The following is a 25,574-nucleotide window of genomic DNA, read 5'->3' on the forward strand; positions in this document are numbered from 1 at the left end:
GCACAAGGTGGAATCAAGTCATTCTAAGGGTTTTTAACACGTAAATGAAAATACACATCTCAAGGTATCAACAATTCTGCAGAGCATACTCTGCATGAATATCAGTGTGTACAGTGTAACTGCAGGAGTGCCAGGTTGCACATATGCCTGGGTTAGCTGAAACTGCTGTTCTTCCATCAAGGGTAGCAGAAACCTGTGGGCTTTGGGATTATTCTCCATCACTAATAGTGTTTTTTTTGTCTTCCTTGCATGACAAGGTGCCAGACTCACTTAATCTAAATCAAAGCCAGCCATTTTCTGGCTGCCATGTTAATTCTTTTGTTCAGATCAAACAAAAGCACTCCTCATGGCTTTTGTAGTAGTGAAGGAAGAGGCACCCCTTGTTTAAAGATACCTTTGGGAAGATGCAAGAGCTTCTCAGGAGCCATCTCCTAGAAACACCTCTCTGAGGCACGTTGCCTTTACTTTTCCATTTCATATTCAGAAGTGAAGTACACACATGAATACAAATAGTCCTTTCGTTGTCTTTAAAATGCATGTATTGCACAATCTGCTGGGTAACGGGGGATTCCATGATCATGCAATATATATGATATACCTAAAAGAGAAAAAGAGCTTCCTATACACATAGATCTATGAAGCCACGTGGCATTTCCAGGGGCGGTCGCCCACTCTCCCCGTCTCGCCGCAGGTGGAGGAGCGCTCCCGGCTCAACCGGCAGAGCTCACCGGCCATGCCCCACAAGGTGGCCAACAGGATTTCTGACCCCAACCTGCCTCCTCGCTCTGAGTCTTTCAGCATCAGTGGTGTGCAGCCAGCACGGACCCCACCCCTGCTCCGACCTGTGGACCCACAGGTAATGGTGCTCCCCCCAGCAGGCTCAGCTACTAGAGCCAGGATGCTGGGGGTGCTGGTAAGGTAATGAGAAAATGAGTGAGTTAAAGGGAAATAGTGTCTTGCTCCCTGGTTTCTCAGCTTTAGGTGTATTCGTGAGTAAGAGCAACATCTACATTCATAAGTGGATTCCTCTTGTCACCTCCATGTGTTAGAAACATCACACTGGTTTATACCTTCCTCTGAAGCATCACGTACTGGTTACTGCCAGAAACAAGCTGGAGGACCAGGAGGAACTGCTGGATTGGTCCAGTGTGGCAGTTGCTCTGTTCCTCTTTGGGTCTGGTTTATGTGCAGGACTCAGAAAACCACAGCGCCTGGTACAAAACACCTGGGACGCTTTGATGCTGAGGATCATCAGAAAGAGGTTTTGCTTTCTTTGCCGCTTTAATTCAAGGTTTTGTTTTGGTTTTCCATTGAGTTGACATCAGTCACAAACACATCTGGAGAGGGCATAGATCACCACGACCATCATAAAATTCCTTCCAGCCTTGAGGCCTGTAAATACCCTGCCACTTGAAAGCTCTGCACCTAGTGTGGGTGCTCTGGTCCTGCCCCGGGAAGTGCTCCAGCAGGGATTTCAGAAGGACGTGCAAAGCCTTTACTCCATGACCATGTGAGCTTTCTATGGGAAAATGTGCCAACTAAGTACCACCCACATGTGTTGGGTGCACCTGTAGGTCAGCAGCAGTGCCAGGTTTAAACAAAACACATGCAAGAAAGCCCTTAATCATATGGCTCCTTTTTCCCCCAATGTACATGGTCTATATGCATTGGGACTGAGCAAATATATGTCTCTGATTGACCAGATATTTCTCAGTGACCTTTTTTGACGATCCATATTGTCAGCAGCTACAAAGACTTTTGCTTAGCAATCAAATAGTACCAGAAAGGTAGTTTGAAACCCAGAGACCCATGTAGATGTCTGCATGCATACACATAAACACATGTGTGTGTCTATGTAGACGTATAGAAGTGTCAGGTTAAGGTCACCACCCTGCTGTATGGAAGAAGTGCAGCTCCACGGGGTCCTGGGAAGAAGCTCTGATTTCACAAACTCACACTTTGTGAGTGTCTCAGACCTCCCAAAACAGATGTCAGCATTCCTTTCACTCATGACCCTTACATCTATAAGGCTGATCCATGGGATAGGGACATCCTAGACCTATAGAAACTCATGCTTCAAGATAATTTTTTTTAAGCCATCTATGCCTCAGACTTCCTGATGAAAATTTTTTTAAATTATTATTTATTATCGTTTCCTTCTTTATTTTTTTTCCTTTTCTTTTTTTTTTTTTTTTTTTTTTTTCCTCATTTTTAAAGGCAAATCCATGCCAAACCTCATTAGCAGGACTGTAGAGGTGCAGGTGCCGGCAGAGCCTGGGGCGGGAGCTGGCAGGAGGGAGCAGCCCAGCCCGACCCCCCCGGGGTGGTGGTGCCCAGAGAACAGACCTGGGCTGTCGGTGCCACCGTGGGCAGGCAGGAGTGGTCAGGACTCAAGCATGACATCGTGACATTGCCTGCTTTTCAAAGGCTGAGCTGTGCCAGCGTTCGTTTTTAAAAGCTCTTGGTGTTGAAGCAAAGTAAGTCAGAAGTTCCTGAAACCAAGGCAGTGCTGATCTCAAACCGAGGGGGCTTTTTAAGTGCAGCCAAAGTGCTTACCAAAATATTTTTTTAAAATCAAATTTTTTAATATTTTTGTACTCTTTTTTTTTTTTTTCCCATTTTGTACTGATAGTTCTGTTTTGACTTGGTGCTTAGATTCCACATCTGGTCACTGTGAAATCCCAAGGAAGCTCCTTGTCTGGGTCTCAGTCACTGCATGAACAGCCTGCAAAGGGACTGGCTGGGTTTCAGGAGGCTCTGACGGTGACCTCTCACCGCACTGAGATGCCAAGGCAGAACTCGGACCCCACCTCAGAAAACCCTCCTCTGCCCCCTCGCATTGAAAAGTTTGACCGAAGTTCTTGGTTACGGCAGGAGGAAGACATTCCACCAAAGGTAACACTATCGCTCCTCACTTTCAGCACATCAAAGAGGCAATCCCACAACTGAGTCCCCTCAGCACCTCGAGCAGAGCAGGCAGGACTGAGCCCATCCCCGTGGTTCTGCGGCGGGTACTGACCTGCCTGGGGGCTGCGTTTCCTGGGGCAGGTTTAGCACAAGATGCTGGGAGCTGATCTTGGGTGCACAGGCAGCACTGCAAAATAGTGCTGCCCTCCAGCAAAGAAAGTTCTCGAGCCCAGATGGAAGCCAAAATAAATTAATATCTCCTATCCCTAGGTTGAAAAACAACCTTCTGTTTAAATAGAATTATAGGAACATAAAACTTGTCATACTCAATAAGATGAGTCCTTTCTAGTCTGGTACTGTGCTTCCAGTTGCAATCAATATTTGATGGAAGACTTGTAAGGGCTCCAGGAGCTTTATACACTCATTGACATTTTGGCAGCATCTGCTAGAACCTCTTTAATTAAGACTCTTGTGGGCCAGTGTTTCGATCACATTGTTTATACACCTTCATTTTGGAAGAATTATAACTTCGCCGTTAAAGTTCCCCTTACAGTGAATCAGTGCTCAGCCTGGGAGGATTTTTACAGAGAAAAAATGATTACAAATTGATTAGTGACAGCCAGGCAGTATTTGTCCCTGATTGAGAAGCAGTTTTTCTATGTATTAACAAAGTAAGTGACTTGCCTTTATAAGAGCAAAATAAGCAGCTACCAGGTAAGCCTCCCTGTACAAGGGATCCATGGTGATTCATTAGATGTGTTAATGATGTTCCTATTTCTGCTGTCACCAAGCAAGAGGAGACATCAGTGCTCAGCCTAAGGGGAAAAGCAGGCCAACAGCTCCTGGAGCAGTTCATGTGCTTTGCTCCACAGTAATGCAGGAGGGTGGCTGCCTGGTTTAAACTCAATTTTGAAAAACCCCTTGCAATTTAATGTTCGCTTTTGCCTCAAGCCCTTTGAGAAGGACATCTCCTCGATGCAGTGAGACCACAGCACCTGCTCCTTGGAGAAAAGCTGTTTTCCAGCACTGTGAAGTATTTTCCCCCTTGGCTGAGGGAACATGAGCTCTGGAAGGGGTCCTTGCTGGGACACACTTAAGGCCGTCGCATTGCCTGTAGCACCCATGAGGAGTCTGACCACACTTCGCTGCTTAAAGTGGGTTTGATGTGTTTGTAAGCAGGATTGAAAGGACTGCCTCGTGAGGCAAGGCTGGCTGCCTCTGTGGTCCAGGGTCTTGTTTCTGCCAGTCCTTATGGCTGGATGCTTCAGAGGAAGGTAAAAAAATCCCCAAGCCCCAGCTGCAGAGTACCCTGCCCTGGGGGGAGATTACTTTTTAATGAGACAAGCAGCAGCCAGTGATGGCGCAGAGCAGAGCTCGCTCACTCTCTATGTTTTTTGTCTTGCCAGACATAACTGTATGTGTTTATTCTCAAAAAAAAAAACAACAACCAAAGAACAACCTAATCCTTTTTTTGCTAATCTTGCCGAGCCCTTAGCCTCTGTTACCTGGTGCAAGGTGTTGGTGAGTATCATTGTGCCTCTCCACGTCAGCTTGTGCTGCCAGGGGTGAGACCACGGTACCATGTGCGATGTCTGTGCTCCCATGGGATGGGCTCTGGGCAGGGCTCTGGGTTACCCACTGGGGGCTGCCTTGGCTTTGAGTTTCTGCTGGCAGGGTTGGCAAGGAGCCATCCTGCCAGCAGTAAGGTTTTGGCAGAGGCATCTGAGGCTCATCAAAGGTCACGGGGTTTAGCGCCAGCATTAGGTGGATCAGTCTGGGTCTTTCCACTGTGAACCCTCCTGTTTGTCTGCTGGTCAACACCTGGGCTGGCATGTGTTATGTCTGAACTAGAGATGCTAGAAACTACACCCTGGCTGATGAAATGCACTTCAGTCTGAATTTTACCTTAGAAATAGCTTCTATAGGTTGTCATAGGATCACAGAATAGCTTGGGTTGGAAGCAACTTTAAAGATCATCTAGTCCCAATCCCCCTGCCGTGAGCATTTGGTTTATGGCTTTTACATCTGAGTAATCCTTTTCACAGACAGGGCAAATCCTCTTCATATACCTTAAAAGCCCACTTACCTCCACCTGAAAGGAAAATTAAATCTTCTCACCACAAGTTACTCTTTTTTCCCTTTGCTTTTGTTCAAGTAACAGCACTAGCACAGCAATCAACAAACATACAGTTTTGCAAAGGACACACACATTCCAATTTCATCTGAACACACAAAATAACACCCTGCTGTTTCATTCATGATAAACACAATCCTGACCCCAACCCCACAAACCCAGGAAAGTAACATTTTGCTGGATTTAAATTATTTATGTATACATACGTGTGTGTGCATACATTGAGTTTTGAAGAAGAGGCAGTGGGGCTGCTCTGTGTGCTGCTTGGGGCTCCTCTGCCAGGAGCTTCCCTGACCACACCTTTGCAGCTTGTTTCTGCCTCAGGTGATTCCTCCTAAAAGCCGAGGGCTTCGTGTTGTGTAATTGCCATAAATATTGCATCTCTCTCAGTGGGAAATCGGCTGTAGATCAAGTCCTGGGGCAGTGCTGAGAGGTGACCTGCCAGATGTGTGAAGGGCTGCCCAACGCAACAGGCAGGTCTGGGTGACAGGGAATGTCTCTGCTCTTTTCCAGGTGCCTCAACGAACCACTTCCATATCCCCTGCTCTGGCAAGGAAGAACTCCCCAGGGAACGGCAGCGCCCTGGGGCCCCGGCTGGGCTCCCAGCCCATTCGGGCAAGGTACGGACACCCAGGGGGCACGGGCAGGAGAGATCCTGGCCTGCTGCTGCCTGTGCTCCTCCTGGCAGCGCCCAGCCAGGGAGCCCAAAGATGGGCTGGGGTTCCACAACACAGGAGTTGCAGGGCTTCTCATGTCACTGGGATGAACTTCTGCATTTGTTAGGTTTTCCTGTCCTGACACCGAAGGCTGTGAGCGCTTGGGTGGCTGGAGGTTTTGCTCCATGGGCTGAATACGATCCTGGGCATTGCAGGGTGTGGAGAGGGATGCTGCATCTGCTGCTCTAGGGTCAGATGGGAATTTGGCCACACCCTTTAGTGGAATTAGGTCCTGGTTCTCCCAGCGTTGCCTCTTGCATGTAGGGGATCCATATAAGCTGGTGGGGAGAACTCAGTGATACATACCATACATTGCCTGTGTGTCAGAGCAGCTTTCCACAGATAATGACTGAGGAATGTGCCAGGGGGACAGATACTGATACAGCTCAGTGAGATCTTCCTTAGATGTAGATTAAGGATTGAATTCCTTTTGGCTTCCTAGGACTGGGGCCTTTATCTTGGCCAGATCCAGCCCTCCAGCATGATGCTGCACCACAGCAGCCATCCCGTCTCTGCCAGGTCACAGCTGTCCCTGGGCAGGGAAGTTGACAGAAGCTGCTCAGAGCCGGATGGAAAAAACATGTCTTAGTCATGTGAGAGCTTGTCTCTGGTTTCCCAGAGTATCATGGGCAGATCTCTGGACCTCAGACAGGCAAATCTCAGGATCAGCAAATGTTCCATGTAGCATTACAGGATGGAGCCCTTTGGTTTCTTGACTTTTCAGAGTGAGGTCAAAAGGTGAAGGCTGGGATGTTCATAGCCATGTGGAGTCACCAGTTTCAGGGTACATCTTTCCTTCCAGCTCAGTGCCCAGCCCTGCACCAGCAAACATGCAGGCAGCAGCTTAGAGCAGCTGGCAGGGGGAACAGGAAGATGAGGAATATTTTTTGTTGTTTGTTTGGAGTGGTTTTTTTTAAACTTAGACAAAAATTTATATCCTGGTGAGTTCCTCCTTATTGCTCAAGGCTGAAGCATTTTAAATTAACAAAAATGTTGTTCTTTTAATTAGCTTTTGCTTGAAGGGCAGTGTAAGATGCAAAGGGATATTGGACTGCATGGTCCCAGTAAATGATAGTATTGAAAGTAAAAAGGATAATGAGAGTCTGTGGGATTCACATTGGAGGTTGCCCAGTGATTCCATCAGCATCCCAGTCCCAGTCCTGGTCAGCCCAGGTGAAAACATTAGTATTATTTTATTCTAATACATTTAAAGAGTTAATTTAGCTAAGGATACATCATCTGTACAGCAGGAGCTGGAGGCCTTCAGTTCGATGGAGACTGGAAATTATTAGGATGCCACCATGTCCATTAAACTTAGTACTCAGTGAAGTAATTTCACATTTCAGTTCTTACGGTAATGTGACATTTCTTCAGTTTTCCTTTTTAACCACCTCTCCTATTGATTCTTGATTCCTCCAACACATCAATGTAAATATTATTAAAATACACTTTTGTTTATTTGTTACCCTGTTGTAATAAATGAGGCGATGTTTCCTTGCACACAGAAAGTTACTGTCTTGCTCAGGTCCCTTCTGTCATCTTTGCTTCTGCAACTGTGAAATGTTGAGCCTATTCTTTGCCCCCTCCTTTCTCTTAGACATTAGGAAGAAACTCTTCACTATGAGGGAGGTGAGACACTGGCACAGGTTGCCCAGAGAAGTTGTGGAGGCCCCATCCCTGGAAGTGTTCAAGGCCAGGTTGGATGGGGCTCTGAGCAACCTAGTGGAAGGTGTCTCTGCTGGTGCAGGGGTGCTGGATCTAGATGATCTTTAGGTCCTTTCCAATCCAAACCATTCCATAATTTCAATACCCACCAGTGTCAATGCAAGATAACACTAGGCAGTGATTGTCTATATTGTCCCTGCTAAGCAGTGCCCAGGCCATTCTGTCAGCTGCCCCGTGCACACCCTCCAGCTGGGGCTGTGTTACATCACGTGGCACTGTTGCCCCATTATTTTCACATGTGCAGGGTCCTAATTGGACTCGATGGAGAAAGTTTTCCATGCTTTATACTGGGACTTGGAATGATAAGATCACCTAACAGGAATATTGTGTAAAACCAAATTGGGTAACTCTGCACTGAACATGTCTTCTGATGTCATTTCAGTGCCAAATAAGAATTAATTTCCTAAAGGCATCTGATACTCTGGGAGATATTAGTCACTCTTTGTAAATCAAGGATGCTTTTTATTCTGGATTTATATATGTTCACAAGGGAGAAAGAAATCAAGGAAGATAAGTGGGTATCTTAAGTGAAGCCATGGAAATGGGGAAGTGTGATTAACTGGCAGAGGTGATCTGCAGCCTTGTTGCAAATTTGGGATCCTTTCTTCAATGAAATATTTCTTTTCCTGTCTAACAGTGAGTTGCAAATTCCTGCTTTTATGGTGAATATTGGTGATTAATTCAGATGACTCCAGCATGCACATGTACAGCCTGAAGGGGACTTCTGAGCAAAGAAGCTTTTATATTTTGCCGAATTTGGCAAAATAAGAGTGGAAAGCTGCTCTCGCCAATTTTTCATCATGGATGTGGTCCACCTCCATAAAGATGTTAAGTGCCTAATTCAGCTCCCATGGGTACCAGTGGGGCACATTAGCTTCAGAGTAGAAGACAGGGCTGAGGTCTTCTCCAGCATAGGAGATGTCTCCTCATCTTCTGATTATCCCTGTCAGTGTGGGAAGGATCTGAAGCCCTGGAGGTGCCTGGAGCACCATCTGACAGTACCCTTCTGTTTTGTGCTCCCACAGCAACCCAGACCTGAGGAGGACAGAGACCATTGTGGAGAGCCCTCTGCAGAGGACTAGCAGTGGCAGCTCCTCCAGCTCCAGCACTCCCAGCTCCCAGCCCAGCTCCCAGGGTGGCTCCCAGCCTGGCTCCCAGGCTGGCTCCAGCGAGCGCAACAGAGTCAGAGGTGAGATTCTTGAGAAGGTTCCTTAGCAGCAGGGGTGCTTTCTGAGACCTGGCTGATAAGCAGGATGAACAAGAGGTCTGTGATATCACATGTTTTTAAAAAAATCTAAAAATTCAGATGCTTCATGGTTTCTGATGTACTTCTATGGCCTTGCAAACAGAGATGCCAACACTCCTGTTTGCCTGGATGCTGATGTCGGATGCCCACGGCCTCCTGCCCTTGGCATCACAGTGCCCTGTAGTTTGTACAAAAAGAGACGGGGGTTATGCTTCAGGGTACACAAAAAAAAAAAAAAAAAGCCAGCCTTCTTGCTGTCTTCATCCACCCAAGCTCACTTCTTCTGTGATGGTTTCTTTGGGAGCGTGTTTCACTTCCGGTGGGTATATGATATTTTTTTTGAAGCTTCATCTTTGTGCAAAGCCTGGGACAGGAGCAGAGGAGTGAATTAGCCCATAAAAAGCTCTCTCTAAAGTGCTTTCACCAGGCAGCCATGCTGGCACTGGGTTTATGTTCCTGGCTGAATGGTTTCCTCTCATCTAAAAGCCCCCCTTAAAGATATTCCGTTCCCCTGTTTAATCACAGTAGGAGTTGCTGGAGCACATACAGCCCATACGTCTGCATTTCTGGCACAGCCCCGCAGGATAAATCCCCAGGGCTGAAGTGCATTAAAACAAATGCTGCTGCCTCCATGCTTTGAATTTTTTATGACTTGGCCCTAAGATGACGTGTCTGTTGTTTAAATAATCACTCCTCTAGGTAGTCAATAAAAGGAGTTTATCACCAATTTGTCCTCTTTGGTTTGGTTTTGTTTTTACTAATGAGGAATCCAGTGGCAAATTATGTCCCAGCAGTGTCAGGTGCTGCAGAGCTTTAAATTTATCACATGCTCTGCTCTTTTGCAAAAAGAATTTGCTTCTTTAGTAAAAAAAAAAATAGCAGGAACGCTGTGAGAGGGGGTGGAGGCTGGGCTGGATTGTGGCTGCCATTGCCATAATGATGGAGACTCTTTGCAGTGATGGTCAAGCAGAGAGGAGCAGGAGGGTTTTTCCAGACAACAGAAGCAAAACGATGGTGAGGCCCCCTCGCCCACCCATCCCAGGTGGCAGGACACGATGGCTTTCAGCGGTCTTTCCATTCCCGCTCCCTCTGCTTGCTTTTCACCAGGAAACACCAAGCCTGAAGGGTCTCCTGTGCTCTCCCACGAGCCTGCCAAGGTAAAGCAGGAAGACAACAGGGATGTGACACGACCGAGCCGACCCGCTGTGAGTCTGAAATTATTTCCGGAGGGAACGTTGCCAGCTGGCTCGGCCATGTTTCCCTTTGGTGCCGTAGCACAACTGCGGGGACCCCAAAAAAGAGGCTAGTACCATTGCTTCTCCAGCAGAGAGGCTGGAAAGCAGCGGTACGGCAAGAGCCCGTGGGAGATATGAATGCTTAAGAGAGTGCATGAGTTTTTATCCGGAACCCAAGTCTAGGAAAAAGGACTTAAGCCTGTGTTTTCACGGGAAGCAGATGCTTAAGGGCTTTGCTAGCTTGGGTGCGGCCGCTGCCGATGGCACATTGTTGTGTTCCGTGCTGCATGTCCCCCGCAGCCTGCGGAGGGATGCTCTGCTCGGGAAGCCTGGGTGACCAGCCCCAACAGCCTTCCCAGCTTAAAACCAAGCCCAGTGGTGGTCTCTGTACACTCCCGTTTTATTATTTGGACCAAAATCTCATCCGAATGTTTCCTCCTGGTTTAATGCTCTTGATATTTATATTTTAAAACTGCAGAGTCAGCCTAATAACAAAATGAATTTCCACTGTTTCTGTTTTTTAATGAGTATTAATGTTTTGTTGATGTTGTTTCTTTTCTCTACACTCCACAGCGTTGAGCTAACATTTCTAATTTTATTTCTAACCTGCTTGCCCTTCCTCTGGCTTTTTCCCGTCCCGATCTGTTTCCTCTGATGCTGATTATTCTTCCTTTACCCACAGAGCTATAAGAAAGCTATAGATGAGGTTAGTGATATCTTTTCTCAGTGGGTCATGCCTATGCAAGGTTGACTAGTTAGTGCTTAATATCAAAGTGGGTGCTCTTGGTGCTGACATTGAGAAAGGCGGCGAGGTGACCTTGGGTCGGACGGGAGACCGAACGATGAAGGGGGTGTCGGCGCAGGGGAGGGAAGCTGTGCTGCCCGGGTGCTCTGCTCAGCCTTGGGCTGTCTGAACCTGCTAGCCTGACCACTTTGCCTGGAGGCCGTGGCCAGAAGCAGCCCAGCATTTGAGCACAGAGCAAAGGGTGCTGCCGTTGTTCGGTGTATCTGAAAGAGAAGGAGCAAGAGCGGAGGGTTCTCATGCTGGTGGAGGTGGCCCGGGCAGCCTGCACCGCTCACCACATTCTGCTCTCAGCTACAGCCCCCGTCCACCCACTGAGTTCAGTGGGGGCATTGAGTGCTGCTTGAAAGGTATTTGAAGCCTGATTCAAATGAAGGCATGTGGGCACTAAAGGAAAACAGAGAAGTGGTGTTGAATGGGTAATGCATTCTCATGGACCAGACCGTCAGCTGTAAAGCCAGAGTCAGTTGAGCCACCTGGGATATTGATGGGCAATGCTAGCCTTCATCCATCCTCTGAAATAAGAGAGTCCCAAATTAACACCTTTTTCACCACAAGATAATATTTTAAATGCATGTGAGCATCTGGAAATGGTGAAGATTTAGATGTTTTTGGGAAAAGACCAAACATTCCTGACTTAGCCTTTAACTCGCCTCACACATTCACTGCTGCGCACACACTGCGGGTACTGGTAACTGCAGGACTCTTATGGGAAGCACCAGTATCAGCAGCCTTCTTCCTCTAGAAGTAGAAGGTATGAAAGAAGGAAGATATGCTGGTTAGTTAACTTGTTCCCTCGGATAAAACATGAGCCATGCGTTTTGTTTAATGAGGTGCTTTGTTAAGAAGAGAACACATAAATCAGTGTTGAAATAGAGGCAGTGTGTGGGCTAAATTGAAGTTCAATGAGCTCTGCAATTTTGGAAACCAATCTGACTTGATTCCAGCAAATATTAAATCTAAAGAAGTCTTTGCAATTAAAAGTAATTAAAGAGCACTGATAGTGCTAACTTATGTATTATGTCACCCTCAGCAATAACATTTCAAACACATGTGGAACTACAGAGCACTTTCTTTCTAGTTGTCAGATTGTTTTTGGTCCAAGAGCAACTCAGTGAAGCCGTTTAATCCTACAAAGTGCTCATTAGTTAGAGAAAATGATAGCATCAAAGAATTAACCATCCCCAGGCAAAGCTTTAACTAGGAAACACAAGTTATCTGATGATATTGTCTGGGAGTATTATTGCTGTTATAACTTCCAAATTAGTTATTAAAAACTAATTAATCTGATTTTTAAAAGTACACTTGACTATCTTCTGGCATTGACCAAAGGAGGTGGATAAGCTGCCTGGAAGCACGTTAGAAATGGAAGGTGCAGGAAAGAACTCATTCTCACAGTCCATTGCTGTGAGAGGGAAGGGTTCAGTCCTAGTTCTCCAGCTGGCATTTTAAGAGGCTCTTGCACAGTCCTGAAGTCCTTTTTAAAGTTGAGAAGGCTCTAACCCAACTCAACGGCTCAGTGAAGGGCCTATTGGCTGCTCTAAATTGAAAGCATTGTTAAGCTGTTGAAACTGTCATTTATTCTTATTTAGGAAAAGAAACAATCGTATCACAGAAGCTGCTACAGCGCTAATTAAAATAATTAGTTGTCATGACTGCAGATTTGACTGGTATTTCAATCCTAAACTTGTTGACATCAAAAATTATACTTTTGAAATACCATATGCTCTCTCTAATCATGATAAGGAGCCTTTCTTTAAAGGTGCAGAGAGCATTTGGAGAGAGGATATGTAATACCCATCACATACCTGCAGGGAAGCAGGGACTGATTCTTTTGTCAAAAAGCCTAGATTTTTTTGTTACATGTATATTTGCAGGTCTGATGCAAAGCTCTCAGATGTCCACAGGAGTCTCTCCTCTCCATCAGCAGGCAGGGCAGGCAGGGCAGACCTGGGAGCAGAATGTGTGACTGCCCACCGGTGGGAGCCTGCCGGGAGGTGTGGGTCATCAATAACCAAAGTGCAGATTGCTTGCAAAATATTCCTGCTTGGCGATTCGAGAACAAACTGGGTTTGCATCTCAGCCATAGAGGTTTTCCATCGTTTTCTTCACGTGTCGACGGGATAGATTTTAAGAGCTCCCTTTGCAACCGTAATTAATATCGCCCTGCTGGAACGGTAAACTGGAAATGCAGTAAATGAGAGTATGGCCATAAGACTATTGTGGAATTTAGTCTTTTTCAATGAGTTTCTTTCTCCCTAATCCTTTATCTCTGACCGAATGCACTGATGCCTACCTCGGTCACTAATATAGGGAGAAATGGTAAGACTGACAATTGCGATGCTTTGTTCGTCATGTGCATGTCTTGTGCAACAGAGTTCTCTAACCCATTCTAATCCGAGCTCTCATGCTTTTCTGCCCTACTGCTTCCCCCTGCATTGCTATAAAAGCATGTAAGATAACAAAAAGTCTCTTTTCTACACGGTGCCTGCCATGTTCCTTGTTTTGAAATAGCAGTGTCTTTTTTATATGACTGTCGGGTCTGAGACCTCATCAAAGTCATGGTAAACTGAAAAATTATTAGTAGGCTTTGGGACTGCTCCTATCTTCTCATTTCAAGGCTTTTTTTTTTTTGGTTTGGTTTGGTTTTGCCCTTAGCTTGTAGGCTGCCACATTTCGCATAAAGTGCTTAATGGGTCCCACTGAGGGATTATTTATTTTTTTTTGTTATCATTTTGATCATGTGGCTGAGTCAGAGCTGTGACTCCAAAGTCTGGCTGAGCTGGGCGCTTCTCCTCCTGCTCCTCACCGCCTCTCGGCAGCCGCCCGACGGCGGAGGCTCACCATGGAAGCAGCTCTTGACGTGGGGATTGCACCACTCCATGGGAGATGCTGTCATTGCTTCCTTCCCAAATGCATTTATTACAGAATAAATACAATTACGGGGCCTCTTTGAGAAGTTTGAAAGAAGAGAAAACCCTACAGGAGAAATCCTCCGAGCCAATCTTTGAAATGACATTGTTTTCCAGTTTACTATGATGGTGACTGAACTTCACCTTTTCCAACAAATATAATTTTGTCATGTATATACATGTAAGTGTGTGTATATCTATGCACATACACGTTCCAAACAGAATATGAAGAGGTTGGCTATTGATTTTTCAGTGAGCGTATATCAGTTTTGTTTTGTTTAATAAATGCTACATGCTACAAACATTGTCTTACGTTTGTCTCATGTTTGTAACAACTCTGTAAAGCTACTTCTTGTTGCTCGTGCTGTTAGCATTGGCTTTTGAAGAGTTGTATGTGACATTATCTTTGCTTTAAATATAACAGCCATCGCTTCCTTGGTTGTTTTTGCCCCCATCCCCTTTAGGATCTGACGGCCTTAGCCAAAGAGTTGAGGGAGCTGCGCATCGAAGAAACCAATCGCCCCCTGAAGAAGGTGACAGACTACTCCTCTTCCAGTGAGGAGTCAGAAAGCAGCGAGGAGGAGGAGGAGGAAGGGGAAAACGAGACGAATGATGGGACCGTGCCTGTCAGTGACATCCCACGGCTTATGTAAGAAGTGCTTTCTTTTGGGGAAGTGATCCGTGGAACTGCGATGTGTCTCCTGAGCACAGGCTGAGGGAGTTGGGGCTGTTCAGTCTGAAGCAGAAAAGGCTCTGGGGGGACCTCATAGCGGCCTTCCAGTACCTGTAGGGCACCTACAGGAAAGCTGGGGAGTGTCTTTTTATAGAGGCTTGCAGTGAGAGGACGAGGGGTAATGGTTTTAAGCTGAAAGAGGAAAGATTTAGGTTTAGAGATCAGGAAGAAATTCTTTAGTGTTAGGGTGGTGAGACACTGAAACAGGCTGCCCAGAGATGTTGTGGGGGCTCCATCCCTGGAGGTGTTCAAGGGCAGGTTGGATGGGGCTCTGAGCAGCCTGTTCTAGTGAAAGGTGTCTCTGCCCATGCAAGGGAGTTGGAACTCGATGATCTTGAAGATCCCTTCCAACTCAAAAAATTGTGTGATTCTGTCTTGGTCTGGAGGAGCAGCACATGTGATATGGGACATGTCTAGAGCACCTTGGTGTGTGGTGGCTGGCTCTGGGAACGGTGTCACGATTGCAAGGGATAATTTACTCAGATTAGTCTTTTTCCTGGCTCAAACTGGAAAGGCTTTGTGTGAAAAATCAATGTTATTTCCACTGCACATTCAGTGAACTCTGAGCTGATGGATCTGTTCTTGCTGATGAGCAAGGCAGATCTTTGGCCAGGGTGGGCACACCTGACCTCACCCACACCTTGGTCCTGCCCACGGGGTCGGAGTGTTAAAGCTCTGTCTGCTCTGAGCTCTTGCCCCAAATCAAGCTGTGCTGAAGTGCAGTACTTGGTGGGCTGCCCAGTGCCAGCTGGTGGAGCCAGGATTATAATAATCCAGAATCTTTGCCTTTGATTTTTGTCCTTGGCTGAGTCACTGTGCAGGCAGCAAAACGTCGTGGGTGAAAATGTTGAAACGAAAAATCAGACTATGCTGCTGTGTCCCTGTTAGAGGTCATGGAACACAGGAGTTGATGTTAATTTTGAGACTGCACAGTGAGTGAATGAGTGAGTGAATGAGGTAGCCCTGAAGTCCTAAACCTCATCAGCACGCAGTTTCCATCTCACCCTTCAAGAAATCCCTCGACACAAGCAAGAGGTGGCTTGCACAGCTCTGAGGAGAGGGAGCTGAAGGGAGTCATAGTCTTCAGATGGAGAGAAGGTATCTGCAGAGAAGGAAGGAGTAAACAGTTCCTCCTGTCCATGGGGACACAAAGTGATGGATGGTCTTATCCTGTGTCTCTGCTTTCTTATTTCTAGAACTGGAATAATTGTGTTACTTTCTCATCAATGCATGGGGTTGAAAAGCTAATGGCAGGAAGGTGTGAGCTCCTCATGTGAAAGGTGCAGGAGGATGGCAGCTGGTGTTTGGAGTGCCTGCCCAGTCGTGCCTTTGGTAGGATGCAGGCGAGGATCCATCACCAAGCCAGTCCCACCTTGGGATCCCCAGGGCTCACATCTCAAGTTGGACCTGTAATCCCCTTGATTTGGCTTGCTTTGGCTTTTCAGGCTACCGAGCTCCCTCATGAGTGCCTGGGCATTGGCACGTGGGTGTGTGGGGGTGACATGTCAAAGAGGGAATTCCTTCATACCAGTGGGGAGCAGCCGGTCTGTGTGGCTGTTCCTTGCAGGGGGACAGGTCTCACCAGCAACACCTTCATAACCACCCTCAGCATTTTCCAGGGCACAGGCAGGGCTGGGGAATCCAGAGGCACTTCAGCATTTGCTTTTGGCTTTGTTTGAATTATATTTAAGCAGCTGGTCTGATAAGAATGTAATAACAAAGTAATGGTGGCTGCTCACTGCCTGAACATCTGCTCTCAAGTAGTACTAAAATGTAATGTGTCTGAGCATAAATTCCAGCCTCTCTCTTGAAACAGGGACACAGAAATAAGCTCGAAACAAAATAAGGGATTAGTGCTACATTTTCACCTGGAAAACTGCAGAGAGCTACAGGACACAACCTGTGCTCCTGCCCACACCTCCCCTGGGCCCCATCCCCTCCCTTGGTGGCTGTTGTCATCAGATGTTCTGATGCACCGTTCCCTTTTCAGGGATTGACATGGGGAATAAAGGGAGTGAGTTGTTTTTTAAAAACTTCCTTAAGTAGAAAAAATTATGTGTGGTAGAGCAGGACTGCAGCTCCTCATTATCTCTTCATAAGGGCTCCTCTCAGCACCTTGGAGGACACAGGCCCTTCTCTTCATGTCTCCGTGCTCTGCCTGCAGCTTAGTGACCTGACCTGGATCCTGTCTTTCTGACAACATAAACAATTTCCCTATACATTTAAGTGGATATATTTACTAATTTTTCTTCCTGTGAGTTATAAAGCCTTACCCTTATTGAAATAATACTGTCTGAGAGGATTTTTCATCTAGTTTATCAAAGGAAATACTATCCATCATTAATGCCTTTCCATTCTGTCCTCAGACCAACAGGAATTCCTGGAAGCAATGAGCCATACAACCTGGGAATGGTGACAACCCATGGGCTAGAGACTTCCCATGCAGATACATTTAGCAATATTTCAAGGGAAGGGACTTTAATGGTGAGGGAGGTAAGTTGTAAAACAAGTATTTCCATGGAGCATCTTCAGGAGGTTTTGCCCATGTAAGCCCAAAAACCAACAGTGCTGTGTGTCCGGAACACAAAATGAGTAAATTGTGCTCATCAGCATTCTTGTAATGCAGTTTACACTCAGAGCAAATGTGACAAGTGCAAATGTTTCTCAGAACTACAAACAGCAGTGAATAGTAATGCTGGGGCACAGTGGGGAGGATGCTCATACAAATGGTTCTGACATAATCCCACAATAGCTCCAGGCAACACGTCTTCAATTTACAGCATTTTGTTAATACACTTGGAACTTGGCCCAAAGCTTCTCCTCTTCTTCCCAGCCTTTGCCACTATGTAGCTGTAAGAGATGGGCAGTGTTTGTAGAGCATGTGGAGGGTTTTACCAGGGGCTGGTCCTGCTTGGGGAGGACCACAGCCCCCATCCCACCCACAAGCTGTCCTGCGCTCACCCAGCAAGCTGGCTGTGGGGGACACTGGGCATCCCACCTGGGTGCCAACCCCTGTCCCCAGCTCTGGCTTTGCAGAGATCAGGATGTAGTGGGAGCAATCCTGGTAGATGGTGCTGCAGGAGGCAGAGGAAGGCTGTGGACAGCCTCTGCCAGTGTTCCTCATTTTCCGGGTTGCTGGAACATGCTGGTGGTGTTGCTGGAAATGCAGGGAGGTAGCAGATCCCAAACTGCAGCCCTGTGCTGGGTGCTTATTCTTTGCACCCAACCACTGGTGTAGCCATTGGAGGACAGACACTGAGGTCAGTGGGCTTTGGGCAAAGGGTTTTTCACTCTTTGACAGGATGGGAAGGTGGATGAAGGTGATGGTAACGAGTGATGGAAAGATAAGTATTGTCAGGACTAGTCAGAAACTTGGTGAGCCTGCTCAGAGGGACTTATTCACTAATCGCAGTAAAGGGACAAGTCTCTGTAGCACCATCATTGATGTGCTCCTGGTAGGTGGGATTCATCAAAATGGCAGACACCTCAAAATGATAGGCAGGGATGGGAGAAACTTCCCAGCACTTTTCTTGCAAGAGTTGGGGATGGAGAGGAAGGGGAGCCCCAGGGAAGCCCTGGGAGCCTGGTGTGCAGAGCCAGCCATGAAGCTCTGCCCCTGCTGCCGCTGTTCACTGCTGGTTTGGGTCACAGAAACATGCAGCAGGGGCTGTGTGGGCATTTGCAGTCAGACTACTCGCGGCCAGAGCTCTGCAGAGCCACGAAGGCTAAAGCTGATCCAGGGGTCAGATTCTGCTGTCACCATGGCCACTGGCTGCATGGGAGGAGAGCTGGCCATGGGATTTGCACCCGTGGTGGCAAGAGCAGGATCTGCCCTTATGTTCCTCGTCTCGAAACGATGGTGATCAGGCTTCTCTCGCTCTAACGTGCCTAATGACTCTGTATTCACTTTGTGATTAATCCTGTCTGTATTTCTCCCGGGGTGGGGGGTTGGTTTGCTGCTTGCCAGATTGCATGGGGATGGGAACAGAGCGGGTCCTTCTCCTGCGCTTGCTCTAGGAACTGGGGAACTGCCAACGACTTGGTTTTGTTTGGTTTTTTCTCTTCCTTTTCTCTTTTTGGTTTGTTTTTTTTTCCCCCCCTTCCCCCCTTTCTCTTTCTTCCTCATGCCTTGTGTCTCTGCAGACCTCTGGTGAGAAAAAGCGTTCTGGCCATGCAGCCAGCAATGGCTTTGCAGGTCACATCAATCTACCTGACCTGGTGCAGCAAAGCCACTCGCCGGCGGGCACGCCGACCGAGGCCCTGGGGCGAGTCTCCACGCATGCACAGGACATGGACTCGGTGCCTGAAGTAGGTGGTGGGGGGCTCCTCTTTCTCCTTTGCATCGCTTTAAACAAACATTAACATCTCTGCCCCGGAAAGGGACTTTCCTGTTTTCCTCCCTGGCTTTTCTGGCTCTTCTCTCTCTCTGTTTCTGGTCCACATGGGTGAGTGTAGCAGAAATACAAGGGAACCTGATGGGTTATTGCTGTATGGATCTATGGCTGAGGGTACAAATGCCTATTAGGTCTTTTCTCAAGCCCACCAGCTGCACTTTTGGTGGAGATGGCTTGGATGCTGCCAACTGATGTGAAAGTCCCTTTTATTTTTCACTTCAACTGGGCCCAGCTTCCACCTGTGCAATCTCTGACACTTAACGTGACTCAAAAGGTTGCTGAAAACCAAAGCCAGAAAATTTCTGGGTAGTTCTTCAGACTAGGAAGAAAATTTGCACACCTTTAAAATCATGTGTTTCCAGCCATGACAAGTATTTCCCCCTGGTAGCTGTTTCACAGGGACTCAATTGAACATTAACATTGTATAAGCTGTAAGGAGTCCTAGAAAGCACAAGATGTGACACATAAGACAAGGGAATTGATGTGTCCTGCTTGCCAACCCCAGCTGTGGGAACCAGGCACACAGTTCTCTGCTTTTCCAGGAGAAATCAATCCATTTGGTGCTAAATGAGCTAATTTATTTATTTTCACTTTGTTGGTTATACATCAAAAGTTCTGTCCTCATGCTCTCTTTCGTAGAAACTATGTACTCATTTCAAGAATTACTTTTACTATCAGTATAAAAATTGCTTGACATGGTGCATTGATAAAATGTAAGAACAGATGGTGTGTGACTTGACCACAAGGATTTATCTGTTTCCTCGTTGCCTTTAAAAGCAGTAATGAGAAACTTGATCCTGAAAGTAACACCTTCCACAGTCATCCTGGGACTCCTGAAATGGGGGCAAGGATGGGGTTTAAATATATTAATTTCTAGAATACCAACCAAGAAGATCTTTCACATTTCTAAAACTGCATTTTTAGGGCTGACTGAGTGGGGAGTGGGTGTAAGGAGAATCTTGGGGATTTAGTTCTCAGGCTTCCAGGTGACTCATGGTGCTGCAAGCAAAAAGAAGGGAGCAAGGACTGCCTCCTGCTGCAGCTTGATGCTGTCTCTGCAGACCACCACAGAGGTTTAGAAGCAGTTGAACAGGACCTGGAGGAAGATGAGATCTTAATATTTAACTACTGGACTTGGAATTATTAAAATCCCAGCTTCTTAGGAGAACAGCTGAACCTAAGCAAAGAAAATAAATGCTTGGTGCAGTGGGGTGAGGAGTTTCTTCATAATTCATCTGGTGGAAAGCACATCACTTTCAGCTGGAAAGCATCCCTGTAAATACTGAATTCTTCCCCTCCTTGAATTGTTGGGGCTTTGTGGAAAAGAAATCCAGCTCAGGAAAAAGAAAATGTGTAATTTTTGGATAGTAAAGAAGCTTATCTGACATGTGCACACGTAAATGTGGTGTCTGTTCCTGCCGCCTTCTCTGCTGCAGGCTCTTAACTCCTTCCATGGCTCTCAGTTACCATGTACTTTTGGGAAATCCGTCCGTTTCTATGGAAACAGGCAGGCTGTCAGGGCCATGGAGTTGAGAGGGAAGCAAGATGCATGGCATGGTGTTGGCAGGCATGGGGCATGGATGCTGGCTCACCCAGCTGGGCTCCTGCCAGCCCCAAAACCTCCTTGGTGTCACCTTGGGCAGTCCTGATCCACAAGGGTGCTTCCACATCCCATGGGTTTTTTGCCCCTAAACCTTTTTTCCCTCACTGTAGGACAGGTACCAGCCCAGTTTAGTAGGGATGTGTCAGAGTGGTGGGGTTCTCCGTGGCACATGTTCCTGTGGCATGGGCTTGTTCCCATGGCAGTTGTCAGCAGGGGGGCTGCAGTGGTGGCACTGGGCATGGGGAGCAGCCTGAGCTCTGGTGACTTGGTGACTCAAAAGCTGAGGAATCACAGAGCCATAGAATACCAGGTTGAAAGGAACCTAAAGGATCATCTGGTCCAACCTTTCTTGGCAAAAGCACAGCCTAGATTAAGATAGTCCACAGGGAAGGAGAATGTCCCAAGGAAGAAAAATGTGAGCAGTAGCTGGTGCTGCAGAATGACTTGGGGCCAGCTGCTCTTACAGCTCCTAATGGAGGCTGCACATGAAGCATATACTGGATACTGAAGTAGGAAAAATAAGCTGCTCAGTGAAGCAGGAGAACCATGTCACTGAGGTGAAGGTCCTCGTCCCATTTTCTCCCTTAACAAAGCAGTGGCTTTAAAAAGAAACAACGTGATGTTGCAGTTTGTTCCTCTCCAGTTTCTCATGGCAAAGTATTGGCTGCGACATTCCCTGCGATACCTCCAGGTTAAGTTTTGTTAGCTTAGAAGTGGCCCCTTCCACAGTCCCACCTGGAATGCTGTGGACAGTTTAAAGCACCTGATTGAAGTTGCCAGCGACCTGTACGTGATGGCCCGGTGAGGTGTGCTGAAGGCCAGGCTTTGGGAGGGATGGAGCTATGTCAGGGATACCATCTTCTCATCAGCCTGAGTGTCCAAGGCATTGTCAAATACTCACTGTCCCAAAGCCCTCCCTAAAGCATCTCTCCAGGCCTGCTCCAGCACTTCAGCTCCTCCCAAAACTGGAGCAGCCAGATGAAAACTAGGCATTTGACTGAAGAGCTGACTTCTCCCATTTTCCCAGGGACATCTGTGTCCAGGAACTCCCTAGATAACAGGTGGTAAAAGCAGAGGGTATCAGCTGGATAAGCTCTCCTGCCTATATTTTACAGGTCCTGTGCCAGTTAGTGTTTGGCTTGGGCAGAAGGAAAGCAGCAGTCCCACCTTTTCCAGTTCTGAATTGCTCTGGTGGTCACTGGTCAGTGCCTGGGGCTCTCTGGGGACTCCCAGCACCATCCTGCCAAGCTCAGCTGCACAGTGGGAGAGTGGGAAGAGCAAAGCCTTGCCTCCCTGGCAGCCCAGAGCCCCCCTTCCTGGCAGGCATGTTACACGCAGAGAAGCTGGGCTCTGCCTGCACTGACTTTTGCCTCTGGCCCTGCAGCATCTCTGCTGACCCATCTCTGTGCTTCTGCTGCGAGGAGAGAGCAGAGCCAGGCCCTGCTCCTCTTGTTTCCTCTTGCTCATGGACACTCACAAATCAAATGTAATGTTTTCCCTGATGAGTTACAGGGGAGGAGAAGCAAATGTTGATTGAGGGCTTGAAAAGGGCACTGGGTCTCCTAATTAGGAAGTCTTACATATGCATACACAAAATTAGTGATGCTTCTGTGCTCTGAGCTGTCTTTGCTCTTTATGTTCCAGTATGGTATGGGAAGTAGCACCAAGGCCTCTTTCACCCCCTTTGTGGACACCAGAGTGTATCAGACCTCGCCTACTGATGAAGATGAAGATGAGGATGAAGAGTCATCTGCAACTGGTAGGAAGCAATGGGACCAGTTTGAGAGGGGAGGGCCTCATGGAAACCCGGTCACAGAGACTGAATAACCCCACTAAACCTCTTCCACATTTCACCTAAACTTGTCCAGACATTGCTCATGTCTTCATCCTTGTGCTCACCAGTTTCTGTCTGACTCCTCCTACCCACATGAGTGAAATGCGACCAGAAGTGTCCAGGAGAGAACAGGGAACAGCAAAAATCCACCCACCCATCTGGCCAGGCAGCCAGGAGAAATGTTCCTGGCAGGACTGGGAGGTGGTAATTGCTCCAAAAGTCTGGAAGTTGTGCAGAAGTCATTGGAAATGGGTAGATGTAGGAAGGTGGTCAGCAAATAGCCCTGGTCAGCTTGGTGGGCAGAGCTGGAGTTCTGGGGACATCACCTGCTGACAGGTTGGTCGTTCCCACCCATGAGAAAATCCTGATGATCCCTCTTCAAACCAATAGCTTGTAACATGGTGATGACATCAGAAAATAAACCCAGTATTATTTTTCTATGAAAAAAACCCCCACACCTGACAGAAGAGGCGCACACAATCAACCCGTCACACCTCACTGTTGTGTTGTGTTTCCCTGCAAGCCCTGTTCACCAGCGAGCTGCTCAGACAGGAGCAGGCCAAGCTGAATGAAGCCCGGAAGATCTCGGTGGTGAACGTCAACCCCACCAACATCCGTCCCCACAGTGACACCCCGGAGATCCGGAAATACAAGAAGCGCTTCAACTCGGAGATACTCTGTGCTGCTCTGTGGGGTAAGCCCTGAACACACTGTGCCCTCAGCCATGAAACCTGAAGCTGTGCTCACAGAACCAAGCCCCTGCCTCTCATTGTCCCCTTCTCCAGCCCAAGCAAGGCTGATGTCCTGGAGTCGCTGTGCTGTAAGAGTGATTCCTCACGTTCATGAGAAGATCCCAGCCTTAGCTGGGATTGGTCACTCTCTTGGTGGGAGCAGGGCCAAGCTCAGGGAGCTGTCCTTGGGGGCAGCTGTGGCTCCCAGTGCCCAATTGCCCTCTTCTCTTCAGGTGTGAATCTGCTGGTGGGTACAGAAAATGGCCTGATGCTGCTGGATCGAAGTGGGCAAGGGAAGGTCTACAACCTGATCAACAGACGGCGATTTCAACAGATGGACGTGCTTGAGGGTCTTAACGTCCTCGTGACAATATCAGGTACATCTCTGGTGCTCTCATCCCATCCTTACTCTTCTTGGCTGCTTCCTCGAGCAGCTCCAGCTCAGACAAAACCTGCCCGCCGCTCCCAGGGGAGGTTGGAGTTGGTTTATTCTGGAATCAAAGGCATCAGATCTGCAAGGACACCTCCAAGAGCAGTTTACTCCCATTTCCTGCCAGATCCACTTCATCTGCAACATTCCCTCCTCCTTTAGCAGGGAATCATAGAATCCCTTTGGTTGGAAAGGACCTTTAAGGTCATCAAGTCAAGGGAAGGTGCAGGATACAGGCAGGTACCCCAGCAAGGCAGGTAGTCATGACTTGAGGGAACAGCAGGCTCTGCTTTTGGGAGAGGCTCTGCTTGGCTGTAGCCAAAGGAACCATGAACTGGGCTCCACTCCAGCTCAGACCATGGCTGTGCTCAGGGTGCCCTGGGCATCATGAGGGCCATGAGTTTGTCACTGTCTCTGAATTCAGCCAGGAGCTCTGAAGCTCTCAAATCAGGCTCATGGGCTGATTTCTGGCAAAAAAAATAGAAGAAAAAGCTCAGTAGTCCATTCTCCCAGGAGACCACCGTGCATCCTCCCTGCAGAACAGCCCTGTGAAGCACATGGACAGAGGAGCTGAGACAGAGCCTTCTCCTGGTGATCTCTGGCCCCCAAGCTCTCGCAGGACAGCAAGATAAATGCTTGTTAGGGATTCCTGCTCCCTCCATTCAGGCAGGGCTCTGCAGGGATTTGGCAGCCTCTCAGCACTGCAGAGCCCAGCTCTGGGCTCATTGGCAAACAGCAGTGCCTGTCACAGACCAAGGAGCTCGTGTCTCAGCTCCAAGGAGGAATTAATGCTGCATGAGGGAGAAGAGAGGGAAAGAAACCAGGTAGTTGAGTGGTAAGAGAGCTGGGGTGACAGCTCCACTGTGCCCAAATGTTTCTTCTTGAACACTGATTGATAGGAAGAGGAACATTCCCAGCCTCCAGTGAGCAAGAGCCCAGCTCTTCCAGCATCCTCTTGCAGTCCCATATACGTTTTTTTTTCCCCAAGAAAAAAAAAATAATTACTGCTTTCAACTTTATTGTGAAACAAGCTTTAATTTCATCTTTGTATGAATGAAAATAAGCTCTGAAAGCTGTGCTGTGCACACGTGCACTGCTCTGACAGGGACATTTCCTGTGCCCCCAGGAAAGAAGAACAAGCTGCGTGTCTACTACCTGTCCTGGCTGAGAAACAGGATCTTACACAACGACCCTGAAGTGGAGAAGAAGCAGGGCTGGATCACAGTTGGGGACCTGGAGGGATGCATCCACTACAAAGTGGGTGAGTGGCCTCTCCACAAGAAAAAAAAATGTCTGGAAGGGGATACATTTTTGTTCTCTAGGCTCTGATCTGACCTGACAGTTTCTCTTAAAAGTAAGGGCAGGCCATAGCCATGCAGAAATTTGGTATTCATCTGGTGGACACTTCACCTGAAGAGAACCAAGAGAGAGGCAGCCTGAGAAGCTGTTCCTGGCCATAAGTTGATCAGTGTTGTTGGAAAGAAAACAAATGTTTTTAAATCGGTTTTGTTTTGATTTCAGTGAAATATGAAAGAATCAAGTTCTTGGTGATTGCCTTAAAGAATGCTGTAGAGATCTATGCCTGGGCTCCCAAACCATATCATAAGTTTATGGCATTTAAGGTAAGTGTATCTTTTAACCAAAATATACTCTGTAATTGTAAATATATGAGATTTCTATACTATGCAGAGCAGAAAAGTCTTGCTTATGTAGCTGAGTTCCTGGGATGCCTGGCAGGCCTGGGAGATGGGATACATCCTGCTTATGGCTAGCATTTAAGCATTAATGTTAGCTTACACTGGCAGACTTTACTTGGCAGGATTGCAGAAAGCTGACCAGATGCCCATGATTAAAATTGAGTTGGGGTTGGGGTTTTGTTTTGTTTTAAAAAAACTGACCAATTTTTCACATACAGTGTGAAAACAGGTTGGCAGTATTTTGCATTTTTATTTTGCAAGATCCTCTCCCCTTCTACAGTGTGGATTTCTGTTTCATGAGAGAAAGTTCAGGAGAATGACTTACCCTTTCTCTTTTTCTCTCTATTTTCACCTACCTCAGTTTCCTTCCATAAGACCTTTCTCCTCTATAACCTGCCAATGAGTATTTTATACTTAGTACTTGAAAGCACTTTTCATCCTAGGCTCTGTGCAGAGACAAGTCACAAGGGGCACT

At 47.3% G+C, this 25,574-nt stretch overlaps 1 protein-coding gene across 1 annotated transcript in view; it reads left to right on the forward strand.

Moving 5' to 3' along the window:
* Positions 1-25,574, forward strand: part of TNIK (TRAF2 and NCK interacting kinase) — a 131,116-nt gene that overhangs the window by 99,857 nt on the left and 5,685 nt on the right. Inside the window, exons 16-29 of the mRNA XM_010006829.1 lie at positions 692-856; positions 2,656-2,895; positions 5,555-5,661; positions 8,508-8,671; positions 9,836-9,933; positions 10,646-10,669; positions 14,142-14,326; positions 16,777-16,903; positions 18,554-18,718; positions 22,052-22,166; positions 22,765-22,935; positions 23,206-23,349; positions 24,529-24,663; positions 24,924-25,024. Of these exons, the coding sequence (XP_010005131.1) occupies positions 692-856; positions 2,656-2,895; positions 5,555-5,661; positions 8,508-8,671; positions 9,836-9,933; positions 10,646-10,669; positions 14,142-14,326; positions 16,777-16,903; positions 18,554-18,718; positions 22,052-22,166; positions 22,765-22,935; positions 23,206-23,349; positions 24,529-24,663; positions 24,924-25,024 (1,941 nt within the window). The remainder of the gene's footprint in view (positions 1-691; positions 857-2,655; positions 2,896-5,554; positions 5,662-8,507; positions 8,672-9,835; positions 9,934-10,645; positions 10,670-14,141; positions 14,327-16,776; positions 16,904-18,553; positions 18,719-22,051; positions 22,167-22,764; positions 22,936-23,205; positions 23,350-24,528; positions 24,664-24,923; positions 25,025-25,574) is intronic.

This window comes from Chaetura pelagica, unplaced genomic scaffold (assembly GCF_000747805.2).
Source record: "Chaetura pelagica isolate M959 unplaced genomic scaffold, ChaPel_1.0 scaffold341, whole genome shotgun sequence".
NCBI lineage: Eukaryota > Metazoa > Chordata > Aves > Apodiformes > Apodidae > Chaetura > Chaetura pelagica.